The 21977-nt window shown below is 39.6% G+C and overlaps 1 protein-coding gene across 2 annotated transcripts in view; it reads left to right on the top strand.

Annotated features, from left to right (window-relative positions):
* Window positions 1–3522: 3522 nt before the first annotated feature.
* The window catches only part of ece1 (endothelin converting enzyme 1), a 29219-nt gene continuing 10764 nt past the window's right edge, over window positions 3523–21977 (top strand). Inside the window, exons 1-6 of one of the 2 annotated variants that reach the window (XM_034201011.1) lie at window positions 3523–3620; window positions 15339–15425; window positions 18141–18279; window positions 20424–20636; window positions 20779–20903; window positions 20996–21142. In XM_034201011.1, the coding sequence (XP_034056902.1) occupies window positions 15339–15425; window positions 18141–18279; window positions 20424–20636; window positions 20779–20903; window positions 20996–21142 (711 nt within the window). In that variant the 5' untranslated portion in view covers window positions 3523–3620. Of the gene's footprint in view, window positions 3621–14768; window positions 15426–18140; window positions 18280–20423; window positions 20637–20778; window positions 20904–20995; window positions 21143–21977 lie in introns of those variants that run through there. The other variant, XM_034201010.1, reaches the window with a different exon arrangement.

Raw genomic sequence — 21977 nt, 5'->3', positions numbered from 1 at the left:
ACGCGCCCCCCCCCCCCTAAACTTGGCAAGAATTTGTAAACAAACATTGTTTGCTCGTAAAATCAATACAATTTACACATGTTTAACACAACCGGCAGTTAAAAGAAAAGTGGACAAGCCCACGACAAGCCTTTCAGCTATAATGCCCAAATCAATCTCCCTTGACATCGTGTTCGCTACGGAGATCTCTCTCTGTGACAATATAATCTACAGAGCTCGATGCTCGATGTGATCGTTTGTCATAAGTATTTTCGCGGAAACACGAGCAATGTGTCCATCAGCTGGCCAAAAGGCATCATATTCCTACGGAGAAATGGACAGTTTTCAACTTCCTTAACTCGAGTTCTGTTGCTCCAATTAGGCTACGTGTGATTGGTGGGAGAAGTATCAGATCAAGTAGGCTACTTAAGTAAAAGTAGTATACTGCAGGGTAGCTTGTGAATTTATTCCAGGTGTAACTAAAGTCTGATTTAAGAGTTCACATCATTAATCCACATCTGTAAAGTAACTAAAGATATTGAATACATGTAGCCTAGTGGAGTAAAAGTACTCCATTTACCTCTGAACTGTAGAGGAGCAACATTATAAAGAAGCAAAAGTGGAAATACTTAAGTAGGCTACCTCAATATAAGTACAGTACAAGTAAATATACTGGTTATTACCACCAATGCAGGTATATGTTATGTGTGCTAGCAGCCCATAATCCATTCATAAAATTAATCAATGTGAATTCTGTTTCTAAGGAGCAACAAGCCGTTTAGGACAGAGAGTGAATACACGATGCTATGAGAAACCAATGTGAGTTTGGAACATTGAACAATGTAAATCTATAGTAGACCTCAACAATGGAATTATGATCAGTAGAAATGGCCATGACATGGGACCTTTAAAGTAACAAACTAAAAGTACTTATTATGCAAATTGGCCTATTTCAGAATAATAGGCTATTATATGTTTTTATTGTAATTATTGATGCATAATGATTAAAGTGTTCTCAAAGCTGGTAGGTGCAGCTAATTTTAATGACTTTGTGCAGGGTAGCTTGTGAATTTACTCCAGGTGTTACTAAAGTCTGATTTATGAGTTATCAAAATCTGCAAAGTAACTAAAGGTACAAAATGGTTGAGTAAAAGTACACTAATTACATCTGGCATAAAATGGGAATACTTGAGTAAAGTAGGCCTACAAGTATCTGAAAATTGTAATTAAGTACAGTACTTCAATTAATGTACTTAATTACTTCCCACCTCTATAATTACTTTATATAAAGTAAAACATTTTCATGGGAAACTATATTTCATTGAACGTCGCAACAAACCAGAGCATTTATTGCCAAAGCTTGTTGCATTGCCATTCCCTCAATGGCCCTTTGAAATACAGACACACGAAGAGGGTACGAACTATGCAAAGCATACAAATAAAATGTAATCTGTGCAATCTTTACATCTGTAAAGTAACTAAAAACTACTGAGGTGGAGAAAGTGGAGTGAAGGAAAAAAAATGCTACAATGCCATTAACCTGTCAGGGACTGCAGATCTTTACACGTCACATTTACATGATGCAGTGCTCATGTTAATTCATGTCGATAGTCCCTTCTTAAATAGATGAATACAAAATAATTTGTTCTGAATCTGGTAGTGTAGTAGTATGACAGGTCTGAGAAATGTAATTATTAAATTACAAGTATACTCTTATTTCTCTTCATGTATAGTAGGCTACTTTGCATCCATTAAAAAATAATCTAATAAACAGATATAGCCTCCAAATATAGGCTCAAATATGTCTGCTGATGTATAATAGCCTATTGTCAATTTTGTTGTAATTAGTAGGCCGTATACAGTTGCTGGTAAAATAAATAATAAATAAATAATTTGAATGGCTATATTTTTGTTAGTTAAATCATATACATTTGTATAAGGTTTACGTTTTCAACTGTCCAATTTGTTATTCTAAAGTGTAAGTGTGGGCTCCTTGTAGTTTCCAGTGGCCTCCTGTGGATGTCTCTGTGGAGCTTAACATGTTATTATGTAAAACCATTGAAACAATAATATAGGGTATCTAAAGCCCTTCTTTATTTAATTATTATGTTTTGTATCTCCTTACTGTACATTAGCCCAGAATTCGCTAATTAGCATCTGATTCCCCAACCAACCAATTAGACAGTAAAGGCCTCATAGCATTTATGTTGGGTAGCTAACCTCGTTTGGAGTATGTTTTGTATACTTTACTCTCATTGTTTGAGATCCAACAGAATTGATTATTGTATGCGAAAAGCCTGCCTTTAGACCAAACTCATCCTGTGTTATTTCAGAGTATAAAATGATGGTACTGCCTGGAAAATCAATATTTACACTAACAGAGAAGAAGCCGATCCAGTAGCCTAAAGGCCTAGAGAGAGCTTTCACTAAGCACACTGGTGCTTCTGCCCTTGCCTTTATAACCAGCTGTGAGGTTTATATTGCTGTAAATTGCTGAGAGCATTGTTAGGTGCTATAAAAGTACAGGCACATAAACTGCTCGAAGGATGAAGTTAGCTAGCTGCAGTAAGATAGAGGTTAACCGGTCATTGGTTATTTACAGTAGCCGTTAAGCTTTACATACATTTATTATATGGATAAACTACTTGAGAGGAACACCCTCGTTCAAGGAGTCCTTCACACACATACAGTACAAATAACTACATGTCATGAAACAACACACACATTCACAGACAAGAGCTCCCAGGCCTAGCCACTTGCACACAGTGCCTGCCGTTATATATCAAAATACTTACATTAAATCCACAGATACCCTTACAAATCCAAAGGCTACAAACATTAACATCCAATTACACATTAGATATAGGCTTAGAATGTGTTAAAGGTCTGGAAACACTAATGCAGTATTTGTTTATTTGAATTCATACATTTGCATTGCTCAGCTTCCACCAGTAGCCTACCCCAAAATAGTACTTAATTACTAAAAACATTAGCGTACTCTGATAAACACCTATTTTTGACACTTACACAGGCAGCAGTATTTTAAAGATTCATTCATGATATATCAGTGAGCAGTTAGGGATTGTGCTTCAAAGTAAGATATGGCTAAGTATATTCTTATATTAAGTAAGAAATCAAAATGCTCAAAAACAAGGTAAGTCTCATGTTGGGTGATTGAAAGTTTATAGAAAATGTGCTCTAAAACACCTTTTTTAAGTTGTTTTCAAGTTTTTTCTGTGTGTTGACTGTTATGTGTGTACATGCCCAAGAGCTGCAGATGGCAATCAGCTATTAGCTATAATGTGGCATCTCTTCTCTTTGCATGGTCCTTGTCCAATAAAGATATATAATAATAATAATTGAAAAAACGTTTCCCAACGTAAACAATAGATGGACTGAAAAAAACACAGCAGGGGGTAATGTTGTCAAACTAGCTTATTTACAATGTTTTATATTCCATTTTCCCCCTTGATTTCCGGGGTCGCGGGAGACCGGAGGAGGTTACAAAGCGAGGTGAACCATCTTGACAGAGAAGCGCAGTGTGTGTCTTTGGCCGTTGCAGCTGAGGCTCCCTCGCTGTCCCCTGGCAGCAGAAGCACACCGGAGTCACGGAGAGTGGCTGCGGAACATCTGACAGCACGGTAAGAACACGTCCTCCATTCACATACACAGTGAAGTCAATTACCAAAGCTTTAATTAGATTAAAACACCTTAGTGAGCCATGACACAAAATCGCGTGTTGTATATCTCGCTGGAATTGATTTCTACCAGCTTGTTAGCAGTTGTTGACATGACACATGTGTTTTCATAACGATATTTCGCAGTAAACTGATGTTTTGTTATGATCTTTGTACGTACTTACTCAGTTGGCTGTATGTATACAGGACGTTTCATAAGTTCAGAGCTGCATTCATTTTGTATCTTTTTATGAAATCAGTCTATTATGCCAATAGGGATTTTAAATGACATTACTTTTTCCCTTAAAAAAGCTCAGTGTGCTGTCTTTTTAAGGTTCATCTTCTGTACTTTCTGTGAGTCATTTCGCCAACACCAAAACACCCTCCTAACAGTCTTACACTTCAACATGTTTAAGGGGACTGTCCAACAGTGTAGTCTTTATGCTGAATAAATCCTCCAGCTACAACCAAAACCACATCTTATACACCTATGTGAGTGTGCCCCCAGAATACAGTCTCATGTTTGTTTTGCTTGATTTAATGGTCGCCGTTGCATGCAAGTCATATTTACCTCCACTGTCTAAATGTTAGCTTGGATCTTTAAGAGCTCATTTATCATCTGGGGACTTGGAGACGAGATTGTAAGCAACATGAAAAAGATCATCATTGGAAAATATCTCGAGGCAAACACTACCTTTTGAATAGCATCTTTAAAAAAAACAATGGCAGATGTATAATGTCAGTGTTTGGATAAAGTAAACAGTCATGTTTGGCAAGACAAGCCAATTCCAAACACTTATGGAGGATCATATTGAAAATCAGTTCACGTGTCATTTCTAAAAGGAGAAGTTACTTCACAGAAAGAGGAAATGATGCGTTTGGATACAGGCATATATGGATGTAACTGATTAAATATATTGCCAAAACAAATATTGCATTGCTTCTTTAATCAGCTGGCCAAGACATGAAGACTCTTGTTATCACAGTTAGACATTTTGTTACCTAATATGTATCACTCGAGGATTAGTTCCCTGGAAGCCGGAGCAGTAAAAAAGGCAAAATATGGTGCTACAAATTCAAACCCGTCGGCTTTTGATAGATGGCTTGCTTAAGGGAACTTTGTTTATTGCTCAGGCATGAACTATTAGCGCCTCAGATAGCTAATTGTAAGCTAATGCCTGAGTGATGGATGGCTTTAATAACCTCACACAGCCCTGGATGTGTTGCAGCGAGCTCTGCTGTTATTCATTACCTAGGTGTGAGTGTGCTGCAGGGCGCCATGACAACACTAGGAACAGGTAATCTCCTGTTATCTATCCCTTGGCCACTCCCATAATCCTGAATTTATGCAAAAAGAGTCAGGTCAGAGCTCTTACATTACATTTGGGTGATAATAAAATCACATAAAGTGCAGTTGTTTCAAAATACACTGTGAAAGGGTGATTCACAGTGAATCTAGGGTTGATTTGAATTGGAAGTAGGGTGCTTGTTTGCTGCAGTGCATGATGGTGATAGTATAGGCCTAACCCCAAACTGGGTGATATTTGAGCAATGCACATACGTCAGAATACCTGAAACGTGCACAGAAGAGCAACTTCGGGTGCTCTGTCAAAGAGGAATCTGAAGAATTTCAGAGCTGCCGCCTGCATATAAATAACCACGTGTGAGAAAATGCAAGCTCCTTTTTATTATGTTCAAAGCAACAATGTACATGCTTGACTAAAAACAAACCAAAATAGTTTAACAATCCTCCTCCAGAGCAGGGAAAAGCTGAATGGCATTATTTTTCTTTTGTTAACATGTTATTATCAGGGTGTTTTCTGCACAGGAAACGTCCCTCTGCTGAGGAAGACTTTTCCAGTGCTGTTTTGACGTCATAGGTCAGAAGCTGCAGCCTGAGACAACTCTGTCTTATCTGTGTCCTTCAGGCAGAAACACAAGGGACTGAACACAACAGATAAATTGTTAGAGCTGAGTGGCTGTAGTCATGAATCTGTTTATGTGGAGTAATCATCACTGCTGGTGTGTTGGCTGCATTTGATATGTGAGCGTACAGTGGACGTATAAAGCACATACTGTACATTGCACAGGGTCAGGACCTCGCATGCACACAAGGACACATGGCTGTTTGTGTTACTACAGTACAGAATCAGATGCACGGTATAACACATATCCAAAATCATCTATCAGGATAAAGGCTAGATCATGTCATATCTTCAAAAAAATATTAATCACGAAAAAAGCATGTTCTTTAGTAAGAAAAATATCATTATATCAATACAAATGATACATAGAAATGAACAAATTCAAGACAAACTCCTGTTTAAGCCTTTTTCTGTGAATTAAATATTAGACGAAAACACAAATAATTAAAAACCTTACTGTTGAATTAACATTTTCAATTGAAATTATGAAGAAAAAAACTAATACACACTATATTAATAATATTTTGTTAGCACATTAAATGGAATGTACAGAGTAATTGAAATGTTTTCCCAACCTCAGTGCTCTCCTTCGGGATTCACAAAGAGCGGGTCAACTGGTGGCTTTAGGCCTGAAGAGGAAGTTTGTTTTGCTGTGGTTGCTTTCTGTGTCGTCTCTCTGTGACAGCGAGGTGACGACCCTGAAAAGCAGAAGTAGTATTTCAACAGAAACGAGGATCCAATCACAGATGTCCTCTAACTTGTCACACGGAATATGACCCTCAGATTGTTTGGTATGAGGGGCCGTACAGGCCGTAATTCATACTGGTCATTTCACGCACATACATTCTTCTTTTACATACATATATTTTCACTCTTACATACATACATTCTCCTTTTACATACATATATTTTCATTCTTACATACATACATTCTCCTTTTACATACATACATTTTCACTCTTACATACATACATTCTCCTTTTACATACATATATTTTCACTCTTAAATACATACATTCTCCTTTTACATACATATATTTTATAATATATGCATGTCTGAAGAGAATATATGTATGCAAGAGAAGAATGTATGTATGTGTGAAGACAATATATGTATGCAAGTGAAGAATGTATGTATGTGTGAAGACAATATATGTATGTGAGAGAAGAATGTATGTATGTGTGAGAGAAAGTATAGTGGAAACGGAAGGAGTATGGTTGAAACGGAAGGCAGGTCATTCTTGCGCTGTGATTGGCTCAGAAGGTCGAGCGGGGCGGGCTCATGTTCAGAACTTCTGATTCAAATCAACATGATGAGGGAGAGGGTTAGGGTTAGATGACTCCGTGTATCTACGGACCACTTGTTTTTCTTTATTAAACAAGTAAACGGAAGAGTGTCTGCGAGGCGTTTTTGCTTTTTACCTTACTAAATGGTCTAATGGTCATTGTAGCGAGGGGAGGGGAGGGGGGGGGGGGGGGGGCGCGATACTCGCGGAAGTGATTTCAAAACAAAAGCACTCGTTTGCTTGGAATGTTGAACATAATTATAAACAAGGGGAAACAAGGTGAATTTAGCGATCACAACGAAAACGGCCAAGACACACATTGAGCCCAGAAAATGAATGTTATTAAGGCTGTAAATATAATAAGCATGTGTCTAAAATGGACAACATTGTTAGGAGATTTAAACTATAGGCTACAGCGATTCTGCACTGCGGTCACTCAGCCGTCTCTCGCGTTTGTCTTTTCAAATCAGCTGCTCTTCATATTTTACAAATATTTTTTACTGAAAGTTCTTAATAAAACTGACACTGTTGGACTCGAGGGGAGAAGAATACATGGACAACATTGTTAGGAGATTTAAACTATACAGAGAGCCGTTTTTTCAAATCAGTAGCTCTTCATTTTCTTTTTACAAATATATTTTACCACAAGTTCTTCATAAAACTGACACTGTTGGACTCGGTACTAGTTTGACTGCTACTAACAATACATTGAAGTACTTTTACTGTGTACTTTGTGAGAAATACTCTGTCAAAGTCCCCTCCATATAGCACATAATCTAATGCATCAGTCCGTCCCAGGCGGGAGTTTATAAACCAAAGAGTAACCGTCCTTACGGCACGCTCTGATAAGTAAAGCGAACGCACCCGCAAGGACACCTGGCCAGGGATGTGACAGTTTCAGGGGTTGACAAAAATGTTCCTTAAAATACCCTAATGCTTGCTGCGATCTACGCGATTCATCTCCCTCCATCATGTTGATTTGAAATCAGAAGTTCTGAACATGAGCCCGCCCCGCTCGACCTTCTGAGCCAATCACAGCGCAAGAATGACCTGCCTTCCGTTTCAATCATACTCCTTCCGTTTCCACTATACTTTCTCTCTCACATACATACATTCTTCTCTCACATACATATATTGTCTTCACACATACATACATTCTTCACTTGCATACATATATTTTCTTCAGACATGCATATTATAAAATATATGTATGTAAGAGGAGAATGTATGTATGTAAGAGTGAAAATATATGTATGTAAAAGGAGAATGTATGTATGTAAGAATGAAAATATATGTATGTAAAAGGAGAATGTATGTATGTAAGAGTGAAAATATATGTATGTAAAAGAAGAATGTATGTGCGTGAAAGGACCAGTATGAATTACGGCCTGTACGGCCCCTCATAGTTTGGCTTGTAGCCTTTCATTTCCGTTCCTCTGTGGTCTGAAACCACATCTTGGCCCTGCATCTGTTTGGCTCACCACGGTGGTTAACTGAGCCACCTCTCTAACGCAAATGTGTTTACTGCTATCTTACGTCAAATGCGCCTATAAATCACCCTTAGTCTCCTTCCATCCACTAACTCCTGCCAGCTTCATGTATTTACGCTATGCCTTTTTTTCTTCGATACATTCTTGTCCCGCTCTCATTTTTCCCTTCAGAAACAAACTGTCAAACAATGAGCTCTGCAGTACGTGAAGCACCCAATCCCAAACACAAACACGCTTCAGTTATTCTTGGAGGAATGACCCTGCACTACAAATAATCGTCTGGTTTGTAGGATCAGTGACGAATTACTGACGCATGATTGTGGTTTACAGCCTCACTCAAAGGCCGCAGCCTTGCGTTGCTTCCAAGAATCGTGGGATTGTGACCCCTCGTAGTATCAGCTTTGGGAAGACATCTTCACGCCCTGTGGGACACAATGGGATTTTTACAAACTAGCCTTGACAAAAGGCTATTGTTGTGATACTTCTATCGTTTTTAATTTCTAATGGCTCCCAGTTGCCACTTGGCGTGACTTCCAGAAACTTAGGACGTCAGCAGGGACTCCTCAGTAGTTTTTACAGATGTTACTCCTCACAGCGTTCACTGTTTTCTTAATGGCACCAAGTCACGACATGATGATGACTAAAGATCTTTAAAAGTGCATGCAATTCCTAGTTCCAGATCATGTGGATCAGGATATGGAAAGGGAAATAATAAATCGGGAACCAAACTCTATTGAAGAAATCACTAAATATCATTAACAGGAAAGGGAAGGCAGCCTTGTCACTTGATCAGGGATTCGGCTCGGGGGGTTAATCTGTGTGGCAACATGTGCAAGCACATCTGCACAGACCCCAAAGCAAGGAAAGTGTGCAAAAACAGTGATTGTGTGCTGAGGAATGTGTGTGTGTGTGTGTGTGTGACAACAACACTTGTCTTTGCCAGTGAATACCGTCGTTTGTTCTTCATTGTGGGCCACGAAGCAGACCACATGATTAAATCGTAGCACTGTGTATTGTATACAAGTCATTTTTGCACCACAGTAAGCAATGGCACATTTTACAAAGTTTGAATCAACTGTTTACTAATGAGGACATATTACGCTAATTTTCAGGTTTCATATTTCTATTTTGTGTTTCTACTGTGACATGGCTCCATGCTTTAATGTTCAAAAAGCTCTTTCATTTTCCCATACTGCCTGTGCTGCAGCACCTCGTTCCACCCTCTGTCTGAAACCAGAGCCCAGTCTGCTCTGATTGGTTAGCTGGCTCTGTTGTGATTGGTCAACCGCTTAGAGATGTCCCGCTCATTACCCTATCACATACAGTGTGTTGGAAAGATATCCAATAGAAACGTGATTGTTTCGTAGTGATGTCATTATGTTACTGAAGTAAACAATGGAGTGTAATGTAGGCGTTTCAGGCTGGGTGTGGTAGAGAAACTCCCTGTCGGGGGAACTTTGGGATTTTTGCAGGTCATTTACTAGGGCTGTCCCGAATACCATTTTTCGGGCTCCGGATATTCGGTAGTAGTCATCAGCGAATATTCGAAGATTCGGCCCGCGCGGGGGGGTAATCAGCAGCGAACCGCTTCAACACGTGTATTTCAGTTTATTCACGGCATTCATTTTGTTATTCTACAGTATTGTTGTTTTATAGTTATTTGTTAATGTATATAACCCAATTTGTGATCTTTGAAATTGAAAAGGATATTGCATTGTGTGTGTTACTTTCGTTGCAGTTGTATATGTCTTAAGTGTAATTTGGTTTGGCTTCTTATTTTGTATGGACATGCTTTTATTTTGAAGGAGAGTTAGCGCTGTTGACAGGAAGTTGTTGTTGCTATGGAAACAACGTGACGGAGATTAACGGAGAAAAAGTCATATCTACTAGAGATGGCAAATCCGGATCCTTTTACGGACTCAGGGTCTTCTGAGTCAGTCATTGAAGAGATGCGGATCATACGAGTCATTTGAGTCATATGAGTCAGCATCACCAAGAGCGTAGAAATCCTACCGGTGAAACCAAAAACTTGTTGCATTTCACGAGCATATTAAATTCACGTTACATTAACCTCCGCTACACGGTGTCTTTGCTTAAATAAAACATGTTGATCACAAAAAAAGGGTGATTTTGCGAATCTCTGAGTCTGCTGTTGACTCGTGCATGACGACGAGTCTGCTGGATCTCTGGATCTGCTGCTATATTGTTACGGCTCTGAGTCCGCACGAGTCTGCTGTGTTTTGCACAGTGAGTCAGGATTTGCGAATCTCTGAGTCTGCTGTTGACTCGTGCATAATATAGCCACGGGAGCAGGGAGCTGGAGGAGGGGCTGCAACATGTTACTGTTCCGGCCCGTCCACACAACGGCGTGCATTGACGCTTCACCATTCACTTTGAATGGGGTGACGTCACTTTTCGCCGAACTGCATCGTGGGAAGCGACACGGAGCGTTGCTGGCGTGGCTCACTGCAAAAGTTGAGCAATGTTCAACTTTTGACGCCTCGGCAGAAGCGTCAGCCAATCGAATCATATGCCAGTACAAGCTCTAGCCAATCAAACCGCTGCTTGTGTGTCAGGGGCGGGAGATTGGTTGTTGGTCGAGTTTCAGACACGCCCGCCGGCAAGCGTCAACGCACGCCGCTGTGTGGACGGGCCGTTAATCTCTCCCCACTTTTGGCCACACCCCCTAAGTAAAATGTCTTCCCGGCCGCAGCTATGCTCGTGCACATGACGAGTTTGGATCTCTGGATCTGCCATGCTATTACGGTTAGGAGCCGTAACTTACGGCTCTGAGTCCCCACGAGTCTGCAGAAAGTTTCACTGATCCGCGTCCCCTCCCCTGAGCCAAACGATAACTTCTGGAAGCTATCGTACTTGCTAAAGGGTAGGCAGATGGACTGGGGTACGTTGTAATGTTATTTTACATGTTATAAAGAGAGTAGCGAGTGACGCAATTTATAGTTTTAGTTTGTACGTCACACCAGGTGTAGGACTCGGGTTAATGGAGAGGGGAGACTCATCACGACCAGCTAATTTCTAGGATCCGGGTTAATGATCCGGATGAATCAGGACTTGCCCATCTCTAATATCTACATTATAAAGACGGAGAAAGTAAACGATAACGTTTATGGTTAAGTATTAGCACCCCCCAGAAGAGGCACAAGCTCTTACGTTGATATTGGAGTTTTCAATAAATTCAATTCGGCAGCCGCATTGCAAAAGGCTGCCAAAAAAAAAAGAAAAGAATATCTGAATAACGAAATTGAAACCCGAATAGTACTCCAACGAACGAATATTCGGATATTCGGGTACAGCCCTATCATTTACATGCACAAAAACCTATACAACACACTACAGGAAAGGGAGAAGGCCAAAAAGCACAACAGGGACCTTTTAATTGTTCAAGCCATCTTTAAAAGATAACACAAACATACAGATACAAACTATAGAAATGCAAATATCCAAAAAGAAATCGGGGCAAGAAGCCCCAAACCACCTACCCCCCTTGCTATTTCACAAATAGTATAGATAATGTTGGTCTCCAGGATTCTTGGTCTTACTTACGTTATAATGGTTAAGGGGACGTTATATGTCTCGAGCCCTGACCTGATACCTGCAGTAATAAAGATAGTTGTGACATCGCTACACACCGCTTTAAATCTTAGTTACTATTTGTTTTCTCTTCTAATGCAATCAGAACAGTGGGATCTGCATTTTGATCTGCCTCTGTAACATCCAACATCATATCATTACGTTTTGTGAAATCTGAGCCAAGGATCACAACTGGCTGATATCCGGGATATCCAGGATCCTTCAGGAAAATAAACAAAGTCAATTCAATTAAAGGCAAATGCAAACAGACAGATAGGCATCATCCACTTGTTTTGTTACAGAACACCACCTACAACACCCTTTAATGGAGTGTGGGTTAAATACTGATGGAAAACAAGCGAAGTGTGCGTGTTGAAATAAACGTCAATAACCCCATTAAGCTCTTTTTGCTCTCAGCTATAGGTCATTTGAAGCCATTTATATAATTGAAAGCGTCCTAAAAACAATTGGTTGGCCTCTTACTTCTCTCCTCCCTCCCTCCCCTCTGCATCTCTCACCACTTTAGTCCTCCATATTTTGTCCCAACAGTCTTTATAAGCCGATAATGTGACCTGACTGACTGGGGCTAGGTTTAACACAGTTTAAATACACAGTAACATAAGAAGAGTCTGTATTATTTGATGTGGTGTTAGGGTGTTACAATGAAGATAAGATCAGTTCTCTCCTCGTGGTGTTGCTGGGGCGGATTTATTGCCATCTTGTGGGAAAGTTAACAAGAATCTGGTGTGCCTGGAATTCCCTGTAATGTGTAATGCTTGCGATGGGATGATTTTCCCCTCGGTTTCATATTTATGTGGGGCACCAAATAAAGTGTGAATCTGTCACTGGATTGTGTTTGCAAGGAATCTCGCTTCATCAAGTAAACATTGATGTTCAGCCACTGGTGTGACCTTGTGAAGGTTAAAGGGGCCCGATTAGGCTTTTTTTAGGATTTCCTGTAGTGTGTTATATATGGTTTTTGTGCATGTAAATGGTCTGCAAAGGCTTAAATCCAACAAGTTCCTTCAAGAGGGAACACTCCCCCCCCCCCCCTGCCTGAAACGCCATGATGGTCTCCTTTGTTTACTTCCATAAAATAATGACATCACTATTTAACATATGCTAGCACATCTTTTGGTTTGCGTTCCAACACATAAGTGATTTCCTCAGGGTTGGGACAGCTCTAATAGTTGACCAATCAAAAAAGAGCATGCCAGCTAACCAATCAGACAGAGGGTTAAAAGAGGTGCTGCAGCACAGGCAGAATGAGAAAAAAATAAATAGGGCCCTTTTACATGGGAAGTTGCAAGCCAGAGCATGAAGGTAAATGTCCAGAAGGAGAGAGTGAGATTGTACTGATAGTTATACTGTAGTATAGTCATGAGTAACCTCTACACTGTATTACACGGTGTTGAGCAATCAGTCTGCAGTGAGCTGTGTCCCCGTCAGGCTTCAGACAGCTGAGGTTAATTATTACCTTCTCTACAGAGCTGTGCTGTGCGAGAAGCAGATGTAAACATGTTTCTGTAGCTGCTCATATATCAGTTAAAGGACCTTTGTCTAATAAGATCAATATAAAATTGTATTTATTTTAACCAAGATCAATAATATGTTTGATCATGTCAATGACAGGTATTTTAGTAGACATTTCAACAGTGGCCAGAATGATGTGTCTCTCTGGGCCTGATAGTTACATTGTGTTGTAGTGTAACCTGTTACCTGAAGAACAGATTGCACATTTTAATTGTCTATATGCTGGATGCATAACAGGCCCTTTTTTGTAATAATTGTTGTATTTTTTGTATTTATTTAAGATATGTTTAAATAAACTTGATAAACTACATGCTCAGCCATTCATGTTATTTGTTGGATATTTTCATCATCACCATCATCAAAATCAGAATACTTCATTTATCCTGAGGGATTGTTCTTTGTGACATTTGCTACCTTTTGAATAATATAAAATACAATAAAAACGAAAATATAAAATAGAATAATAACAAAATATGATATAAACATAAGAAGGTAAGGTTCAAATGTGCACCATTTACTCCAATATATAACAACAAACATATAATGTGCTGTAAGACATAAATGAAAAACAGAATGAAAATCAAATATGATAAAAACATTCATACCTAGGTCCATTTAGGAAGTTAAAATATAAGGGTGAAATAAAAATATATAATATGTATATAGACATAAGGTCAAGTAAAAATGCACATTTTGCTACTATATGACAATAAATATGTAAATGTGCGTGTATTACAATATCTACAGTGGTGTATGACATGAATCAAAAATTGAAAGAAGTAAAAATGAAAGGAAATAATATTGAATTAAAACATTCATATATATATTCATAAAATAAGTTAATATATTTAGGTGCAATACCAACATTTAATACAAATATTTATAAACATGAAGGTAGAGTAAACATGTGCCCACCTTACTACAATACAAAAAGTACTTTTATAAGAGCCTGCTTACTGATTTTATGAAAAGTAGTTATGTTAGCATTTTAATTAGTTTGATTAGTTTAACTTTAAACCTATAGTTTTTTACATGTATTACCATCCTCTCGATACACTCACTCTTAATCTAGCTCTAACTGCTTGCCTTTATTGAGTAGACATACAACATGCCTTGTTTGCAGCATGTGTCAGTGGCTGTGTGGGTGAAGGGTTAAACTGGAGAAGAGCTGCCTATCAGGTAACGGTTGCCAGGGGCAGCAACTACAAGCATGTGGGAGGAGGATGTTTTTCAAGGGCTCCTCCCCCGAGTGTATCATGTCTTATAGAAAGGACACTGTGAAGATCCCTCCCCAAATCTAAGTGAAACCACATTGGAGAATGCACTCACACACAATCTCTGTGTTAGTCTTTGCCTAAGTCATGTAAGTTGCTCAAGTCAGAGCTTCTTCCTGTTTTTCCTCTCGTGCCTGCTTTCACAGACTGGGCTGAGCAGGAAGTCCAGAAAAAAGTTTGCCCAGGAAGAGTCGCAAATCTTTTAAAGAGGAAAAGCAGACCCACGAGGAAATCTCACAAGGACTTTCGTGAGGACGTTGTTTGTTTGTGTTGTGACATTTGAAACCGGGGTGGTGTCTGCCCTACGCCATGGGGGCTGAGAGGTTTTGTTGGGGTTGAAGGGAGTGGAAAAGTGCTTCTGAAAGAAGAGGACTGACACACTTTTTGCATATTAACTCAGTTGTTAGAGCGGAAGTGCTCCAACCAGACAAACCAAATTCCTGCTGATGGATTTTAGAGGGAAACACTGCCCTGAAGCCTCAGACACTGCTGAGGAGTAGACACTCTCACACACATCAGGAGAGGGGCCAGAAGAAGAGACATGGAAGCACTGAGAGAGTCTTTTCTGAATTTGACTTTTCAGATGTCATCCTATAAGAGAGCTACGCTGGATGAGGAGGACCTGGTGGACTCCACTGCTGACGACATCTACCCATCATCACCGATGCAGGTAAACTCTCAAATACCCTAAAAATAGGTAACTCAGTTATTATAATACTTTACATAAGAAAAATGAATATACCTTAAAAAGGTATACAAAACAATCAAATACACATTCATCGTATCTCACGGTATTACACAAGAGGTACTCAAGGTGTTTCCTTGACTATCGATCCATTTGTAAAATAAATCTGCTGTCAAGTAAAGGTTTCACAATTCTTGAGAAAAATGTAAACTTCTAAAACACAATTTATAGGTGCAGTTTAAAAGAAAAACAGACACTTCCTGGTTTAACGTGTGCCATCAACTTGTGTGATTTCATCCGTAGACTTCTGACATGATAGAAAGCCTCTTCTTTTTTCTTGTTTGACGTAAATATCTTTTTTGGAGCTCTAATGATATGTTACACACACTAACCTGCTAGACAGAAGTGTCATGCTACACTTAGAAAGACTCTTAATAACTGTAAAAATAATTGCTTCACCCCTATTTCAGTTGAGTTATTAAATCCTGCTAACTGTCAAGCTTTTACATGGCATTACAACACTTTGTTGCACTAATGTTACGATCTAGATCTGTATTTTTATTTTGGCATCAGTACTGTATCAGTATTATACTGTATATACTGTATATACTGTACTGCAGCAGTATTGTTTGACAATTTACAGACCATTTTATACAGGATCAGAGAAAAAGAGAAGACCAATATTTTATATCCGGCATCTCTGTGTGTAAAAACACGGAGGCGTGTGGCGCAGTGGGTTGTCCGTTGGTGTTCGGATCAGGGGGTCACAGGTTCAAACCCCACTGCAGTCAGCATGTCGTTGTGTCCCTGGGCAAGACACTTCACCCCAAATTGCTCCTGTGGGGATTGCCCACAGTATTGAGTATGTAAGTCGCTTTGGATTAAAGCGTCTAACATGTAATGTAATGTAATTTTGTCAGCAGTTAACTGAATTCAGAAATTTCAAAACATTTGACACAAAGTTGTCTCACTGTAAGACCTAATAATCTTAGTTAATCTTTTTTTTTACAGAATTCTCTTCAAACAGACTTCCTTTTCACTATTAATATGTAAAAACTAGGCACTTATCATATCGGCATAGCTTCTGAATAACATTTTGTTTCTCCTCCTTTTTTATTTCCATACCTGTTATTGATAGGGTGAGTGAAGCAGGCAGGACCCAAATGCAGAATACACAGAAAAAATACCTTTATTTCAAGGTTTAAGGAACAAACAGAACACTACCTCGTGAACACAGTCAACGACAAACAATGAACCAACAATGACAGACAGGAAAACCAGAACTTAAATACACACAAGACTAATCACACAAACAAGACACAGGTGAGGAGGGAGGAGAAAACACAGGGGCACCAGGTGAACACAATCGGGTAATCAGGTAGGAGGGAAAACAGACAGAAAGCGACAGGCAAGACAGGGGGTGAACACTTTTCAAAATAAAACATGAAACCAAAGACAGAAAAAGACAAGACAAAACACAACACAGACAGATCGTGACAGTTATTCCTGATTTTAAAGTAGAGTTGTGAAATGGTTTTCTCTGGGAACTTACAAACGCTCTTTAATATACACTCTGTGCCCTTTCTTCAACTTCTTAACTTTAGAACAAGCACATCGTTCAGCACTACTTTATTTGACCAAAAGTATACAGAGCTCAAACAATGTGCTTGAGCATAAGTGTTCCTGCTATCATTATTATGCCGTGGTTTTCGGGATAATAAAATTGGGTTTTGAAATACTACAATTGGAAATGGCACGGGATAAGCAGGGGGATTTTCACAGTTGCACCCACAAAGCAGTTTAGGTCCAAACCAACCCGACTTTCTAAGCTCCAAGGATTAAGAAGCCACTGTGGCTTTTGGCATTTGATTTAGTCGCATTCAGTTTGACTGTTGAACTCTAATCTAAGCTAATAGCAGTAAATCGGATCCTTATTTATATACTTCAGGGGTAATTTACTTCCACAGGATGTAAGTGTGGTCCAAGATCTGGCATTTATTTACAGTGGGGATACTCTACGACCGGCCAAAGTGCTAAACGCGCCCTCTGAGAGATTTGTAAGTGACCCTTGGAATCATTCCTGTAAGAAATCAACTCCCTTGGCAGCCTTAACTAAAGCAATATTCTCTAAGAAAGAAATGCAGGAGCAGGGAGTGCTTGTTTTAAAGCCACTGCACCAATCATTTATCAAAACAAATTCTGCATCAGACCAAAACAATATGCACTCTCCTCTTCTTCTTTCATGTTTTTCTGAGAAGCTTCGGAGCTGAACATCTTTAAACTGGTAACTGTTGTCTTGCAGTGTTTACATGTGAACAACAACAAAGCAGGCGTGGCTCAACAGGAATATTGTGTCATGTTATAATCCAGGGCAGAAGCAAAACATCTTTAACAAGTGCATGTTATACTAGAAGTCAGGAAACAATAGAAGAATGTGTAACCTTTTCTGTGTAGAAGGGTTGAAAGTGCCGCCAGGGTGAAGCCATTGTGCTTTAAAATAAAACCTGTCATCAAGTCCCTGAGAAGCTGTTTGACTATAGACTAATATTTTCCACACAGCATTAATTCAACAAAGGAACGCTGTTAAGAGTGTGTGCTAATGTGATTTAAATCAATTTTATGTCCAAGCTTGAAATGATTATACTTGACTTAAAGGATTCGTTGAAGCACCTTAAATGTTTTTTGTGTTTGTATGTGCAGGTGACACTTCTACACGGCCGGAGTCCAACATGTTGGCCAGACAGGACACAGACGGAGCGGAGGCTGCTGTTTTTAGTGTGCGTCATGTCCGTAGGCCTGTTCGTATCTCTCATCACGACTGGGGTCTTCTACAAACAGAGTGAGTTCCAATTTCCATGTAAACTTAATGCTACGGTGACATATCTCCTGAAACCCAGCAGTGGTCTCTGTGAAGTAGCCGGAGAAGGGGAATGTTCTACAAGTACATTTATATTGTCATACCTCCAGCTTGCAATTTCATTGTACATCACTGCATCTTTTGTGTAATTAAATGCTGTTAACTTTTATAAGCTTCCCTTGACTCTTTTCAGTCTGTCCTGCTCTCAGGGTTCAAGAATTACTAACATTTGCCAAGAAAGAAACGTTTTTTTTATCAGATTGTGTTACCTGTGGACAGAGCTATGCTAACTGTTTCCCATGTTTACAGTCTTTATGCTAGGCTAAGCTAACCCTACAGTCTTTTTATGCTAGGCTAACCCTACAGTCTTTAGGCTAGGCTATCCCTCTGTCATCTGCAGCTACACCATAGCTACACATTTACTGAAAAGGCTAACGGCCCGTCCACACAGCGGCGTGCGTTGAAGCTTCCAACGCTTCTGCCCATTCACTTTGAATGGGGTGACGTCACTTTTAGCCGAACTGCATTGCGGGAAGCGACGCGGAGCTTTGCTGGCGTGGCTCGCTGCAAAAGTTGAGCAATGTTCAACTTTTGACGCCTCGGCAGAAGCGTCAGCCAATCGAATCATATGCCAGTACAAGCTCTAGCCAATCAAACCGCTGCTTGTGTGTCAGGGGCGGGAGATTCATGTGATTGGTCGAGTGTCAGACACGCCCGCCGGCAAGCGTCAACGCACGCCGCTGTGTGGACGGGCCGTAAGAGTGTCATCATTCTTGATATAACCTAACTGTCTTCAACAAAGGCACTTTTTCGAAATGCCAAACTATTCCTCAAATGCTGGGCATAACCTTTTTTATAATAATACTAAGTACTGTCTGTAAAGCTTCAGCTAAGCTGCCTATAAAAAAAACCTCTCTAAATCTCTCCCTAGAGCTTGTTCATTACGGAAAAAGGTCTTGTGGAATTACCATCACATCCAGGCGGGGTCTCATCTGTGCTTGTTTCCTCAAATGTACCATGGGAAACCTAATGTGACTTCCTCCCATTCAGAACCACATGTCAGGTCACACTTTGAAATAATAAGAGGAACAAGGATGAATTCTCCTCAGGGTACTAAACTCATCCCTGCTCGTAACATTGTTTCCGGATCTGTTATTGACCTGGACAGATGGGGAAAGTCTTTACTGTAAGTCCAGTATTAGAGTTGAGTGGTCCCCGGAGTTGTTCAGTACTGGCACTTTTCTAAACACTTTTGTGTTTAAACCTTATGAAGTAACACAGAGCTGACAAAAGCCTCTGTGCTGCCTTAATGGCGTTTGCTTAACAATATTGTACTCTACACACATAAAGAGCAATCACATTTATTACGAGCCAGTAAAATACCTTGTTCAAGCAAAGTGGCTGACTTCAACTTTGATTTTAATTAATTAATCCATCATCCCAAACATTCACTACTGTCTGTTATATAGGTTTTAATGCATGTAAATGCTCTGCAAAGGTTTCCATCCCACACACTCCACCCCCCCCCTGCCTTAAAACGCCTCCATTGGACTCCTTTGTTTACTTCCAAAACATAATGACATCACAATGTAACACTCTTTTATTGGCTAGCCCTGAAATATATTGTACGTAAAATATTAAGGGGTTGGACTACTCATCAATAACAAATGAGTTGACCAATCAGAGCAGACTGGGCTCTGGTTTCAGACAGATTGTAAAAAGAGGTGATGCAGCAGAGGCAGTATGAGAAAAATAAAGAGCTTTTTGAACATTAAAGCATGAAGACATGTCACTATAGAGGCACAACATACAAATATGAATCTGAAAATGTGCATTATTGGGACAACATAATCAATTGTTAGTAGTTCACGACACGTGTGACATTTCCTTCTATAAAGAAAATATCTCACTTTTCGGCTTATTATTTCGAAAAGATTTCCACTAGAAGAGATATTCCCTCCAGGTTATTTATCTTCCCTGGTACTTCTCGTAACATAATTGTTTCCAGATGTTCTGAAAACTCAAATGACCTACCGGGAAATATTTACCCACTGTGGTCCTTAGAAACCAAAGAGTTTATAAGAACTATCTATAAACATGTTTTAATTTTGTCTTTCCCCCTGCAGCTCACCCTGGCTTGTGTCTATCAGAGCCGTGCATTAGTGTGGCCAGTGCAGTCATGGGGGCCCTGGATCGATCTGTGGACCCCTGCCATGACTTCTACAACTTTGCTTGCGGGGGCTGGGTGAAGAACAACCCCCTGCCTGAGGGCAAGTCCCGCTGGGGACCTTTCAGCAACCTCTGGGAGAACAACATGCTTGTGATGAAGCATTTATTAGGTAAGACTCTTTGAGTGGGCTCAGCTGCCTTCACCCCGGGCAGAGGTGTGATGAGTTTTTCTTCTCTGGCTCATTGGGCACAGCTGGGGAAACTGGCTTGTCTTTCATTGTTGTAATTGATTTCACTTCTTTTATTGTGCAGAAAACACAACAATAAAAGGTCTGAGTAAGTCTGAGGCGAAGGCCCAGAAATATTATCAGGCCTGCATGAATGAGAGCAAGATTGAAGAATTAGGAGCAAAGCCACTACAGGAGCTTATCAGCCAGGTATGTTTATTTTTTACTAAAGCAATCAGACATCAAACACTTCATCATTTCAAGAGGTCTCTGAGCCTCTGCCTTTACATTTCCTGTTTCAGTTAGGAGGATGGTCCCTGACCGGAGACTGGGACAAGGACAACTTCCAGGAAGTTTTGCGTATGGTGTCAGCCAACTTTCGCACCTCACCATTCTTCACAGTGTTTGTCAGCACCGACTCCAAAAACTCCAACAGCAACATCATCCAGGTCAGAGGACAGGGGCGAAAATGTTATGAATTAATGTAAATTATATATTTACATCTCAGAAAGTGCTTTTTCACTAAAAACCTTTTACCACATTCTTTTAAACTTACATTCAAAATTACATTTAAAGCTGCACAGCTCTCCCACTTTCGAATTCGGATATACTACACATATTCTTTTTTGTGTCATTTTTCATATTCTTGTGTTTTGTATATTTATATTTCTTGAAAACACTTGTTCTTTGAATTGTATAACAGTTTTTGTAATTATTCTATACTTCTACCAAGATATATTTCAATCAGTCAATCAATCAAAGTTTATTTATATAGCCCAATATCACACATTTTACATATGTCTCAGTGGACTTTACAGTCGTACAGAAAATGAATACGATACACTCTGTCCTTGGACCCTCACAGCCGGCAAGGGAAAAACGTCCAAAGAAACCCTACAGTTAATTGGGTTGATTTTTAAATCCTCTTACTACTACTACTAGTATTACTACTACAACTATACATAATATAATAATAATTAGTTAACAAAAAACATAAACATAAACAGTAAGTCTATAGATATTAACAATACAAATATATATATCTATCTAGCAAGTACACAATATGAAAATATACAGAATAAACTAGAATATAATAGACTAATCTGATATTCTGGGGCCAATCCACTCATTATCACGGGGGTCCTGGTTTCACACAGACAGTTTGACACAAGAGTTCCTCTGCAGGGTGTCATGAGAACGTAACAAATAGCACAGATATGGTCTTTGGCAAGCTTCTTCTTTGAGGCTGCATGCTGGCAGCGCAGGAATGAAAACAGAAGGTAC

Source organism: Gymnodraco acuticeps, unplaced genomic scaffold (genome assembly GCF_902827175.1).
Source record: "Gymnodraco acuticeps unplaced genomic scaffold, fGymAcu1.1, whole genome shotgun sequence".
In the NCBI taxonomy this organism is placed as follows: Eukaryota; Metazoa; Chordata; class Actinopteri; order Perciformes; family Bathydraconidae; genus Gymnodraco; species Gymnodraco acuticeps.
Note: the sequence above shows the minus strand (reverse complement) of the source record. Positions and strands in the feature narration are given on the sequence as shown.